The sequence below is a fragment of the Oncorhynchus mykiss genome, chromosome 30 (genome assembly GCF_013265735.2).
Source record: "Oncorhynchus mykiss isolate Arlee chromosome 30, USDA_OmykA_1.1, whole genome shotgun sequence".
NCBI lineage: Eukaryota > Metazoa > Chordata > Actinopteri > Salmoniformes > Salmonidae > Oncorhynchus > Oncorhynchus mykiss.
In genome coordinates, this window is record NC_050570.1 from 43,266,148 (window position 1) to 43,280,050 (window position 13,903).

A 13,903-nucleotide genomic window follows, 5' to 3' on the forward strand; every position below is an offset into this window, starting at 1 on the left:
GTGCTGCACGTTACGACATGACACGTCACGATGTAACGGAGGGTCCGTTTTTTAAACTTTTCTCCAATACTATAGATCCATTACCATGTCGATCAACACTTGAATAGAAACCTAGTTCACACCCCAGATGTTGAAGTCAACAGTCGCTACAGTCCCATTAGTTTTCTTTGTAGCCTCGTTTGAATGTTGCGGTTGCGCACATTTGTACGGAATGGGTTGAGTTTACTTTAGCTGGTTAGCCAGATTAATACTATTTACAGCTAGCCAGCTGGTAATTATGAAGCTAAACGTTTGCTACATCTAGCTAGTTATCTTGTGTCTGCATTGCCATTGTTGGGCTGGAAGCAGGTGTGTACAGGGCATTTTAGTACAGCTGTAGCAGTCAACAGGCAAGCTATAGGACTTCAATTCATGTTTTATCCAATTTTTCTGGAATTTGTCTTTCAGCATAAACCACCGGTACAAGATGATCAAGGGTGAACAAGCAACAATTCTGCAATTTTTTTCTTTGTACTTGAGGAGTTTATTGCTTGGACGTTATTGAATGAATGTTATTGCTGGTATGCAAGGTTTTAATGTTTTGTCTATTTGTGTCTGCTTTCCTCCTTCACAGCTTTAATTGCCTGGAGCCTGGTGTTGTTGTGGCCTTTCACTCAGATGGAACCAGGTTTCAGCTGCTGTACAATGTTGAAGTCCATCCTCCCAGAGATGTGAAAGCATTCCCCCGGACTGGACACAACTCGGCAAACATATATTTTTAAGAAGACAAGGAGTTTTGCAATGAAAAGGCTATGGACATTCCATGTCCTGCTCCAAAGGACAGGACAGAAATATGCTCTCAGGCTAGATTTCTTTGTTCATATCATAACCTGCAGTTACTTTTAAGTTACTTAAAAGGATCTTATGATATAGGCCTAGATATTGTTTTTATCTAAACCTTTAGCTGTGTTCCAATACTCATACTAACATACTGTATACTAAATCACTTAATGAGTATTTACTACTATTCGATCACAGCTTTTGGTGTTTGTGTGTTTTACATTTTTCGTAATTATAGGCTACTATCTTTAGCACTTGAAATTAATAAAGTATTTTATTGTTGAAATATTTTCTGTTTTTTTAAGCACATGGCCATATTCGCATGTGTTCCAATGTGGATTATTTAAGAGATGGGTGGGTCTAAGGCTTTAGAGGGTGTGAACGATACTAAATGGCAGTAAACAATGAACAGCACTGTAGCTAAAATGGCGGCGGAATAAATGGCAGCAGTTTTACAGGCGCCTAACCAATTGTGCTATTATGTGGGTTTTTTTGCGTTATTTGTAACTTATTTTGTACATAATGTTTCTGCAACCGTATCTACAGCAAAAAAAGAGCTTCTGGATATCAGGACAGCGATCACTCACCTCGGATTAGACGAAGATTTTTCTAAAACAAAGACGACGCACAAGACAATCTCCAAACACACCACAGGACCGACATCCCCGTTATTTGCAAAAGGAAGCGACGCAGGTACAGAGGACAAAGAGCCGGATGCCTGGTCAGGACCCGGAGAAGGCGACTGGGAAAGCTGCCGTTACAGTCAATACTACTTGCCAACGTGCAAGCATTGGACAATAAATTAGACGAGGTACGATCACGAATATCCTACCAACGGGATATCAAAACTGTAATATCCTATGTTTCACAGAATCGTGGCTGGATGACGACATGGATATTCAGCTAGCGGGATATACGTTGCACTGTTCATCATATATGCATAGTCTCTTTAACCATATCTACATACTTCCTCAATCAGCCCGACTAACCGGTGTCTGTATGTAGCCTCGCTACTGTATATACCCTGTCTTTTTACTGTTGTTTTATTTCTTTACTTACCTATTGTTCACCTAACACCTTTTTTGCACTATTGGTTAGAGCCTGTAAGTAAGCATTTCACTGTTGTATTCGGCGCACGTGACAAATAAACTTTGATTTTATCAATGGGAAAGGTTCTTTATTATACTACAATAGGCAATTTAATACTGTAAATGGTTTGCCTAATGGGGTAACTTGGTGAGAATGTTCAGAGAATCCATTTAGGAAATTTGGTGAAAGTATTCCTTTTCTCTGTTTCCCAAGGATTCGATTAATGTAGAGCAAGTGTGAAAATCACAGCAAAATGTTTGAATGCCTTTTGCTCCTAAATGGGATTATACATTTATGAACCTTTAAAGCAGCATTACTTCCCCATGTTTCCTCCAACTACATATGCTTGTGCTTCTCTGAATGCATATCTCCCTCCTCCATGTGCACAGTGGGGAGAGGGAGTAAGTGGCTCGCTCACACAACAGCTGACAGCAAAACAGGGACAGGCATTTACTTTTTTTTTTGCAGGAATCAACATAACGCATCGGCTATTACTGTAATGGTTTTAGTAAATAATGGTTTCAGTACAATCTACAGGAACGTTTTGTCGCATAATCACAGACTTATGCAAAATGCTTTGGTGAGAGGAAGGCAATGTCGATGTCAGTAATTTTCTGTTTATTGTCCCAGCTCTACATGTCTGACCTATTACCAGGTACTACCATAGGACTCAAAATAAATGTCAGGCCTTAACCCTATTATTTTTCATTTGAGTAGTACACAGTGTATCCCATCCTTTTTTGGGACATTCAACTGTACAGTAAAAGTCTGCAATAGAACAAAGAAAAAGTTCTGAAAAAACGAATGCCTTAAAGGGTTTTAAAGGCAGACAGGACAGGAGACATGATGGAGCAGCAGTGGCATCCTTAACAAAGAGCTTAGAGTGAAACTAAAAAGATCCAGCAGCTTCGGGACAAGCAGGCAGACTTTGTTATCCTGCCTAGTTAATTGCAGGGTGCGGTGAGGCTGGGGCTCCCAGCTTTGTTGGTGGTGACAGAGCCAACTGTGAAAACCTCTGCATGAGCAGGCATGTTCTCACCCCCGGCCGGGAACCAGAGAAAGGAGAGGGAGAGGAGACACCTCCTTGAGCCTGGGGTTAGACTGCAGTCGTTCCCTCCCGTTCCTTTCCTCCTCTCCACAGGTGCCAACAAGAGAGCTCACAAAAAACAGCCTCAACCGCTCCGTCTTTCCATCCCTCCCCTCAAACTCTTTCCCTGCCTCTCACTCCCACTTGTTCTCCTTCCACTCTTACCCCCTTCTATTTCTCTCATTCTCTCCCTCCCACCTGTCCACCCCCTCTCGCTCTTTCCCCATCTCTCAGTCTCTCCTCCTCTCTCGGTTTTTCTCCCATTACAAAATCGTTACATGCAAACACAGCCAACCCCCTCTCCTTTTTCTGTGGAAAGTTATCTAGCTAATGAACAGCCAAACCTACTGATCAGTGTTCTTTCTGTTCCGTGGTTGTTCTCCTGACGTGGCAAGTTCTCCTGAGGGTCAGCATGCAGCCAGCCAGCCATAGAGCCAGGCAGTACAGACCAGCCATGTCCCTCTGCTTCTCTCATCATCTCACACTATGTGTTTACATTTCAGCCTGCCGGTTTCCTGGGAAAAACACCCCTCTGTATTTTTATTCATTATTTCACCTGGTCAACTGGCGTTTAAGCTAATGTTGAACTGATATGGATTACTCTTGGAGACAATGAGCATCGGGCTAATGTCTCGATGGGCTGTTGATACTGTTAAATAGAGTAATCCAGGAACAGATCTAGGTAAGTGTAAAAAAGGGTGTGTTCACACCTTTATAATTACTGTCCCTATAGAGGACACCCTGCTGAGCTGACCCCTACCACACAGCCCTAACCTCTGCCTAGTCAGATAGCCATGGTGACCCCTGGGGCAGGGAAGAATGGGTCTGCCTGGTCATCTTGTTCCACCGAGTCAAGAGTCACAACACTCATTTGCATTAAGACTGACTGTCTCCAGCAGGAGAGGTATGAGCCAGCAGAGGAAGGCTCTGCACTGATAAGGTAATCACTTTTTATTTAGTTTGTCATTTTTCTTTTCAGAGGTAATCCCTTTCTTATCAAGGTGAACAAGAACAGGGATCACAGGTGTGTGTGTGTTTGAGATGGAAACAGGTTACAAAACAGTGATAGTTTGGATTCACATTGATAGTCAAACACACACACATTTAGTTTCAGTTTACCTTGGGCATGTGTTAAAGTGAGAGGTGAAAGGTCACTTATTCTGAAAAGATGGCGCTGGATGGAATAGCAGCTGTTTTACGGGCTCCTGACCAATTGTGCTATTTTTTTTAAATCTGATCCTAACTTTTTTTGTACATAATGTTTCTGCCCTGATTTCCTATGACCGAAAAGAGCTTCTGGACATCTGAACAGCGATCACTAACCTCGTGGTGGATGAGGATTTCTACTTCAATGACACTGAGGCGAATTACATACTGCACATTCCGAACCAGGCCCAAATCGGTCTTACCTCATTTCTACCAGCATGTCACCTGTGCAACTGGAGGCAAAAAACAAAAACTCTACATCACTTTTATTCCACACACAGAGACGCAAACAAAGCTCTCCCTCGCCCTCCATTTGACAAATCTGACCATAACTCTATCCTTCCGATTCCTGCTTAGAAGCAAAAACTCGAACAGGAATTACCAGTGATGTGCTCAATAAGGAAGTGGGCCAATGAAGCGGCTGCTCGGCTAAAGGACTGGTTTGCTAGCACAGAGTGGAATATGTTCCAGGACTCATCTGATGGCATTGAGGAATTTACCATATCAGTTATTAATAAGTGCATCTACGATGTCGTCCCCACAGTGACCGGACGTACATATCACCACCAGAAGCAATATATTACAGGCAACATCCACACTGAGCTAAAGGCTAAAGCTGTTAATTTCAAGGAGCAGGACACTAATCCGGACATTTAAGAAATCTGGCTCCACCCTCAGATGAACCATCAAACAGGCAAAGTGTCAGGACTAAGATTGAATCCTACTACAACAGCTCTGACGTTCATAGGATGTGGCAGGGCGTGCAAGCTATCACGGATTAAAGGGAAACCCAGCCACAAATTACCCAGTGACGCGAGCCTACCAGACAAGCTAAATGCCTTCTATACTCGCTTCGAGGCTAGCTAAACTGAACCATGCATGAGAGCTCCAGCTATTCCAGGCGACTGTCTGATCATGCTCTCCGTAGCAAATTTGAGTATGACCTTTAAACAGGTTAACATTCACAAGGCAGCAGGGCCAGACGGACTACCATACTCAGAGCACATGCTGACCAGCTGGCAAGTGGCTTGACTGATATTTTCAACCTCTCCCTGACCCAGTCCGTAATACCTACATGTTTCAAGCAGATCCTTGTGCCCAAGAACACCCAGGTAACCTGTCCTAATATTTAAATATATTTCATAATTCATTTATTTTACTATGAGATGTGTATTGTTGTGAATTGTTAGATACTACTGCACTGTTGGAGCTAGGAACACAAGCACTACTCTACAACCGCAATAACATTTGCTAAATATGTGTATGTGACCAATATAATTTGATTTTAAATGACTATCGTGCCACTCTATCGTAGCACTCACATCTGTAGCCATGAAATGCTGGTCATGGCTCACATCAACACCATCATCCCAGACCCACTCCAATTCGCATACTGCTCCAACATATTCACATATGACGTAATCCGTGTTGCACTCCACACCTTCCTTACCCACTTGGACAAAAGGAACACCTACGTGACAATGCATTTCCTTGACTACAGCTCAGAGTTCAACACCATATTGCCTTCTAAGCTCATCACTAACCTAAGAACACTGGGACTAAACACCTCCCTCAAACTAGATCCTGGACTTCCTTACGGGCCGCCCCCAGGTGATGAGGGTAGGCAACTACACACGGGGGCATGCCTAGTCCCTTCCTGTACTCCCTGTTCATCCACGAATGCTTGGTCGTGCACGACTCCAACACCACCATTAAGTGTGGGCTCCTGAGTGGCGCAGCGTTCTAAGGCACTGCATCTCAGTGCTAGAGGCATCACTATAGACCCTGGTTCAATTCCAACCGGCCGTGATTGGGAGTCCCTTAGGGCAGCGCACAATTGGCCCAGGGTCGTCCGGGTTAGTTCGTGGGTAAATAAGAATTTCTTAACTGACTTGCCTAGTTAAATAAAGGTTAAATAAATAAAAGTTTGCAGACAACACAACGGTGGTAGGCCTGATCACTGATTACGATGAAACAGCCTATAGGGAGGAGGTCAGAGACCTGGCAGTGTGGTGCCAGGCCAACAACTTCTCCCTCAGTGTCAGCAAAACAAAGGAAGGGAGGTGATCATGGACTACAAACGGAGAGCGGAGCACGCCCCCATTCAGACGGCTGTAGTGGAGCGGGTCGAGAGCTTCAGGTACCTCTGTGTCCACATCACTAAGTACCTGTCATGGTCCAAACACATCAACACAGTCGTGAAGAGGGCACGACAATGCCTCTTCCCCCTCAGGAGGCTGAAAAGATTTGGCATGGGTCCCCAGATCCTCAAAAAGCTATACAGCTGAACCATTGAGAGCATCTTGACAGGCTGCATCGCCTCTTGGTATGGAAACTCCTTGGCATTGGATCGTAAGGTGCTACAGAGGGTAGTGCATACAGCCCAGTACATCACTGTGGCTGAGCTCCCTGCCATCCAGGACCTCTATACCAGGCGGTGTCAGAGGAAGGCCCTAAAAAGTGTCAAAGACTCCAGCCCCCCAAGTCATCGACTGTTCTTTCAGCTACTGCATGGCAACCGGTACCGGACCGCCATGTCTGGGACCAAATTGCTCCTGAACAGCTTTAACCCTCAAGCCATAAGACTGAACAGATAATCAAATGGCTACCCTATTTGCATTGACCCATTTTTATTTGCACCAGCTCTAAGCACACTCACTGGACTCTACCCAAACTCAACTGGACTCTACTCAAATATACTACACTGACACTCCAACACACACACTACCTACGGTCGCTCACACACACACGCATATTGATGCCACACGAAAACACACATACATTCACACGGTGCTGCTACTGTGTTTATTATCTATCCTGATTGCCAAGGACTTTTACCTCTACCTACATGTACATAATACCGCGTACCCCTGCACATTGACTCGGTACCGGTACCCCTTGAAAATAGTGTCATTATTGCTGTTTTATTGTGTTACCATTTCCTTTATTTCTACGCTAATATCTTACTTTGCATTGTTGAGAAAGAGATGGTAATTAAGCATTTTACAGTAAAGTCTACACTTGTAGCATTTGACGGCATGTGACAAATAAAATATGATTTATCCCAGTGCGTGGGTGAGGATTAGAAACACTGCAGCCATTGTGGTTTAACCGGCTGGGGCTCAGAGAACGAAACCAAAGACAACTTCACTGCTGTTGCACAATACACTAGAGGTGGTCTGTGATCACGTTGCACAAGGAGATACTTCACTAATGAATGGGGAAACTTTCCATTGAGTTTACTAGGGCCAGGTGCTCGTTTATATTATTATATAGGTCTAGCACAAAACTGACTAATTCTAGCAATGAGATTAACCTACCAGCCTGCATGAAAAAAAAAATGACAGTGTTCACTGCAAGCACAGACAGGTAGGCTACGGCTCACGCAAAATATGAGGCTACACGCCGTATTGGGTTCGACTTGTGTGAACAATGCCGCATTCAAAACAATTGGGAACTCTGAAAAATACGAGGTCTAATCATGACTTCGGTGATCTTCAGGTTGGAAAGTCGAGTTTGAATTCCGAGTTGGATGATCGAGTTCCCAGTTGTTTTGAACGCACTGAAGTCGTAAGTGGGAGATTTCCGAGTTCCCAGTTGTTTTGAACGCGGCATAAGTGGTGGCATTATAGGGTCTTAGCTGACAGAGCCAAACAAAGACAAAAAGTGTACTCAGTCAAACTGTCCGCACAGCGCTCAAAGGGGCCACTTGTTCCGCACAGTGATCCAAAACTATTGTTGTTAGGATTTACACTCAAATTACACAGATTTTCCACAACCCATTTAGGCCCATCACTTGAGATGAACCAAAGTTACCTGAAGTGAGGCTTGCACTGACTGAACCTGGTGTTTTGTTTTTTTAAAGGGACTGGAGACATGTGTGTTTTCTGTATAGTAATAAATTTAAAAAAACTTACTTGAGAAAGTACTTCTGTCCAGTTGACGTGTAGGCCATCTCCCATCCAGGAGGCAGGGGCAACTCTTCGGCAACATCGAAAGACTGGTGCCGGATGTGCGAGTGATGTACTGGGCTTGGAGTTGAATTGGCTCCCAATCCAAGCTGTAAGGACGCGGGCGAGGAATGTGACCGTACGTGTTGTACGGTGAGCCTGGGCGGGTGGCTGCCCGAATCAGTGCTCGACTGTCGGGAGTGAGATCCAGAATCTGGCTCCTTGAAAAAAGACTCGGGTAACATTTTTTTCCTCCATGAACTGGGTTTCGGGTTCATAACCGAATTAAAAAGCGCCTCAAGATCCGTATCAGAGTCCTGAGCGACATGGATAACTTGTTGTCCTGGCATTGGCTGCAGTGGGTTGCTCATTTTGGCTTCGTAGAAAAGTTACAACACAATACAGAAAATATAAAACGAAAACGTTTCGAGGCGAAGAGAGATATCAAACCTTGAGCTCTCTTTAAACGGTCATAAACCCTCCTCTGTGTGGACAAAAAAATAGTTATCACCTTGCTGCCGTCAAACTCTCGTTAAAACAATTCTGAAATAGTTAGATTTGTTTTTTTAAACACTAAAATGTTTCCTTACATTAGAAAAGTAATAAGAACTGTACTTTCTCTTTGCCTCGGCCAGTTCGATAGCTCTTGTTGGTGCTGCCCGAACTTCACTCCCGTCCCAAAGTTTAACTCAACTTTTTACGACGCCTGTGTCAGCAGTCGTTCATGAATTATTCATGAGCTCCGGGGCGAGAGGGGTTTAGTACAGTTTCGTGATTACAAAACCATTTCTCAAATGACAAACTATTGATGGCGGGTGTAACAATTTTGAAAATGTTTAAATAGTTACAACTCAACGCCACAAAGTTGCGGAATAGAGTTGAGAGTTTGTTTTAGCAATAAATCACGGCTGCTTCGTTCTGTTACATTTGGATATCATTTGGGGACGGTCTATAGGCCTAGAGACTATGAACTAAAACAATGTTAAGAATAGTTCAAGTTAGGCTCTGTGGACAGTTTTCCACTATCTGTCGATTGGACAAGTGAAATCATTTTGAATGTAAAGTAGTGAAAAAATTACCCATCTGTTGAATAATAACTTGAAACTTGTGAGGTTCTGAGATGTTTTGTCATTGCCCATATATAGTATGAAAGATAGGCTGCGCCCATGCCTGTCAGATGTAGGCTACCCTACTTTTCCCCCTTTATAGTGCATTTTCACTCCCACTTATTCAACACAGAGGTCAATTCTGTATAGTGTGTCCAGAGGCCTACATTAGAAAAAATGACAAAAACACTGTGCTTGTTATCATTTCATTACTATGTCAACAATGTACTTCCAGACATTCTGAAATTCACTAAAGCATCCCATGTATGTAACTTTAGTCTTTCACTTTTCCATGATTCATGACAGTCTCAAGCTAATATTTTTTTTATGTTCAGAGCTTTCTCTGTGCACTTCTGTATCAGTTCTGCCCCACATTTTGATGTAATTAATTAAGACATTAGACTACTCATGGTGGATTCTATCCAAAGTTGTTTTTTAAAATCTAAAATATCCACTAATGAGTTATTACTCGCAAAACCCAGACAAAAATAAAGACCATGATTTTGGAAAATGTCACGAAATTTAAACTATTGAATAGTCTTTTTGGCAAAGGATTGTTGACATATACTTGAGATTTGTATCTAAAGACATGAGAAATAATTGATCAAAGTTGGCATATTCATTACATTTTGTCCTCACCCAGGCCTCCTTTAAGACTCCATAGAGCTTCATCTATAGGTGCTAAAAAGCAAATATTGATTTCGTAAGAAGCGTTACCAATTGTTCTGTACGATGAGTAGTATTTAGATTTTTTTTAAAGTTTTACATTCATTTATGAATATAGAAAAATCGACATTTAGAAAAGGCATGTTTAAATATATTGTTTAACATACTATATTCTATAAGCATATCAAAGTTCAAGAGTGAACTTGTATAGTTATGATCCCATTTGTAAGCATTACCAACAGTGTGAATGTGAAAATGGAGTCACCCTCTGCTGGTTATTTGTAGGATGTTATGTTCAACTATATACAGTGCATTCGAAAATTGTTCAGACCCTTGTTACTTTACAGCCTTATTCTAAAATGGATTAAATTGTTTTTCCCACTCATCATTCTACACAAAATACCAAATAATGACAAAGCAAAAACAGCTTTTAAATTATTTTAGCAAATTTATTCAAAACAAAAAACTGAAATATCAAATTTACATAAGTATTTAGAGCCTTTGCTCAGTACTTTTCAGTACTTTGTTGAAGTACCTTTGGCAGTGACTACAGCCTTGAGTCTTCTTGGATATGACACTACAAGCTTAGCACACCTGTATTTGGGGAGTTTCTCCCATTCTCTGCAGATAAACTCAAGCTCTGTCAGGTTGGATGGGGAGCGTTGCTGGACAGCTATTTCCAGGTCTCTCCAGAGATGTTCGATCGGCTTCAAGTTCGGGCTCTGGCTATGCTACTCAAGGACATTCAGAGACTTGTCCCGAAGCCGCGTTGTCTTGGCTGTGTGCTTAGGGTCGTTGTCCTGTTGGTAGGTGAACCTTTGCCCCAGTCTGAGGTCCTGAGCAGGTTTTCAACAAGGATCTCTCTGTACTTTGCGCCGTTCATCTTTCCCTCGATCCTGACTAGTCTCCCAGTCCCTGCCACTGAATAACATCACCACAGCATGATGCTGCCACCACCATGCTTTACCGTAAGGATGGTGCCAGGTTTCCTCCAGACGTGACGCTTGGCATTCAGGCCAAAGGGTTCAATCTTGGTTTCATCAGACCAGAGAATCTTGTTTCTCTGAGTGTTCTCTGAGGTGCCTTTTGGCAAACTCCAAGCGGGCTGTCGTGAGCCTTTTACTGAGGAGTGACTTCCATCTGGCCACTCTACCATAAAGGCCTGATTGGTGGAGTGCTGCAGAGATGGTTGTCCTATTGGAAGGTTCTCACATCTCCACAGAGGAACTCTGGAGCGCTGTCACAATCATGACAATTGTGTTCTTGGTCACCTCCCTGAGCAAGGCCCTTCTCCCCTGATTGCTCAGTTTGGCTGGGCCGCCAGCTCTGGGAAGAGTCTTGGTGGTTCCAAACTTCTTCAATTTGAGCATGATGGAGGCCAATGTGTTTTTGAGGACCTTCAATGCTGCAGAACATTTGTACCCTTCCCCAGATCTGTGCCTCGACACAATCCTGTCTTGGGAGCACTACGGCCACTTCCTTCGACCTCATGACTGGATTTTTGCTATGATATGGACTGTCAACTGTGGGACCTTTATATAACCATGTGTGTACCTTTCCAAATCATGTCCAATCAATTGAATTTACTACAGGTGGTCTCCAATCAAGTTGTAGAAACATCTCAAGGATGGTCAATGGAAACAGGATGCACCTGAGCTCAATTTTTATTCTCATAGCAAAGGGTCCGAATACTTATGTACAGTAAACACAATTTCTAAAACCTGTGTTCACTTTGTCATTATGGGGTGTGTGTAGATTAAATAAAAATGTCATCAATCTATTTTAAAATAATGCTGTAATGTAACAAAATGTGGAAAAAGTCAAAGGGTCTAAATACTTTCCGAATTCACACATATACAGTACCAGTCAAATGTGTGGACAAACCTACTCATTACATGATAGCATGTAGAATAATAGTGAAGGCATCAAAACGATTAAATAACACATATGGAATCATGTGGTAACCAAAAAAAGTGTTAAACAAATCCAAATACACTGCTCAAAAAAATAAAGGGAACACTTAAACAACACAATGTAACTCCAAGTCAATCACACTTCTGTGAAATCAAACTGTCCACTTAGGAAGCAACACTGATTGACAATAAATTTCACATGCTGTTGTGCAAATGGAATAGACAACAGGTGGAAATTATAGGCAATTAGCAAGACACCCCCAATAAAGGAGTGGTTCTGCAGGTGGTGACCACAGACCACTTCTCAGTTCCTATGCTTCCTGGCTGATGTTTTGGTCACTTTTGAATGCTGGCGGTGCTTTCACTCTAGTGGTAGCATGAGACGGAGTCTACGACCCACACAAGTGGCTCAGGTAGTGCAGTTCATCCAGGATGGCACATCAATGCGAGCTGTGGCAAGAAGGTTTGCTGTGTCTGTCAGCGTAGTATCCAGAGCATGGAGGCGCTACCAGGAGACAGGCCAGTACATCAGGAGACGTGGAGGAGGTCGTAGGAGGGCAACAACCTAGCAGCAGGACCGCTACCTCCACCTTTGTGCAAGGAGGAGCAGAAGTAGCACTGCCAGAGCCCTGCAAAATGACCTCCAGCAGGCCACAAATGTGCATGTGTCTGCTCAAACGGTCAGAAACAGACTCCATGAGGGTGGTATGAGGGCCCGACGTCCACAGGTGGGGGTTGTGCTTACAGCCCAACACCGTGCAGGACGTTTGGCATTTGCCAGAGAACACCAAGATTGGCAAATTCGCCACTGGCGCCCTGTGCTCTTCACAGATGAAAGCAGGTTCACACTGAGCACATGTGACAGAGTCTGGAGACGCCGTGGAGAAAGTCCTCTAGCATGACCGGTTTGGCTGTGGGTCATCCGTCTTGACAATCTTAAGGGGTGGTCAGAGGAGTGTTCAGGCAGGTGTATGGGAGTTGCCATCTGTGCGACTACGGTGGAGAGTCCAGACCTGGTTTCCACCGTGCGCATTCCCTCTGAATAGCGACCCAATTACCACCCCATCGTCGAGGGGACTGCGCGATAGACCTCCTGGAGAACGCTGCACTTCCTAGGAGTCACGTGTACCCATTGTCCCAGGAGGAGACTGTAGCTATGGAGACATATGTTGCTGAAGCGCTGGGACAGGGGTACATTCGGCCCTCCGCATCACCCGTCTCCTCAAGGTTATTTTTTTGTGAAGAAGAAGGAGGGAGGTCTGCGTCCGTGCATTGATTATCGAGGTCTAAATTCCATCACAGTGGGGTTTAGTTACCCACTACCTCTCATCGCTACGGCGGTTAAATCATTTCACGGGGCACGCTTCTTCACAAAACTGGACCTGAGGAGTGCGTATAATCTGGTGCCTATCAGGGGAGGAGATGAGTGGAAAACCGCATTTAGTACTACATCTGCCCATTATGAGTACCGCGTCATGCCATATGGGTTGAAAAATGCTCCAGCCATCTTTCAATCCTTCGTAGATGAGATTCTCCGAGACCTGCTTGGGCAGGGAATGGTAGTGTGCATCGATGACATCTTGATCTATTCTGCCACACGCGCGGCGCATGTGTCTCTGGTGCATAAGGTACTTGGGCGACTGCTGGAGCATGACCTGTATTGCAAGGCGGAGAAATGTGTGTTCTTCAAACAGGCCGTTTCCTTCCTGGGTTATCGTATTTCCACCTCCGGGGTGGTGATGGAGTGTGACCGTGTTACAGCCGTGCATAATTGGCCGACTCTGACCACGGTGAAAGAGGTGCAGCGGTTTTTAGGGTTTGCCCGGGGTTTTGGTCAGGTGGCTGCTCCCATTACCTCACTGCTGAAGGGAGGACCTGTGCGCTTGCGTTGGTCAGCAGAGGCGGGCAGAGCTTTCAGTTGTCTGAAGGAGCTTTTAGGATGAAGGATGCAGGTAACGCTAATGAACTTATCCTCTCCAGCAGAGGTAACTCTGGGTCTTCCTTTCCTGTGGCATTCCTCATGAGAGCCAGTTTCATCACAGCACTTGATGTTTTTTTGCGACTGCA

The 13,903-nt window shown here is 44.0% G+C and overlaps 1 protein-coding gene across 6 annotated transcripts in view; it reads right to left on the bottom strand.

The window, feature by feature from the left end:
- The window catches only part of LOC110521854 (WW domain-containing transcription regulator protein 1), an 81,395-nt gene extending 72,506 nt beyond the window's left edge, over positions 1 to 8,889 (bottom strand). For 4 of the 6 annotated variants that reach the window (XM_036969255.1, XM_036969252.1, XM_036969253.1 and 1 more), the window contains exon 1: positions 8,119 to 8,889. In XM_036969255.1, coding sequence (XP_036825150.1) covers positions 8,119 to 8,522 — 404 coding nt within the window. In that variant the 5' untranslated portion in view covers positions 8,523 to 8,889. The remainder of the gene's footprint in view (positions 1 to 8,118) is intronic. The other 2 variants (XM_036969257.1, XM_036969256.1) reach the window with 1 other exon arrangement.
- Positions 8,890 to 13,903: the final 5,014 nt, after the last annotated feature.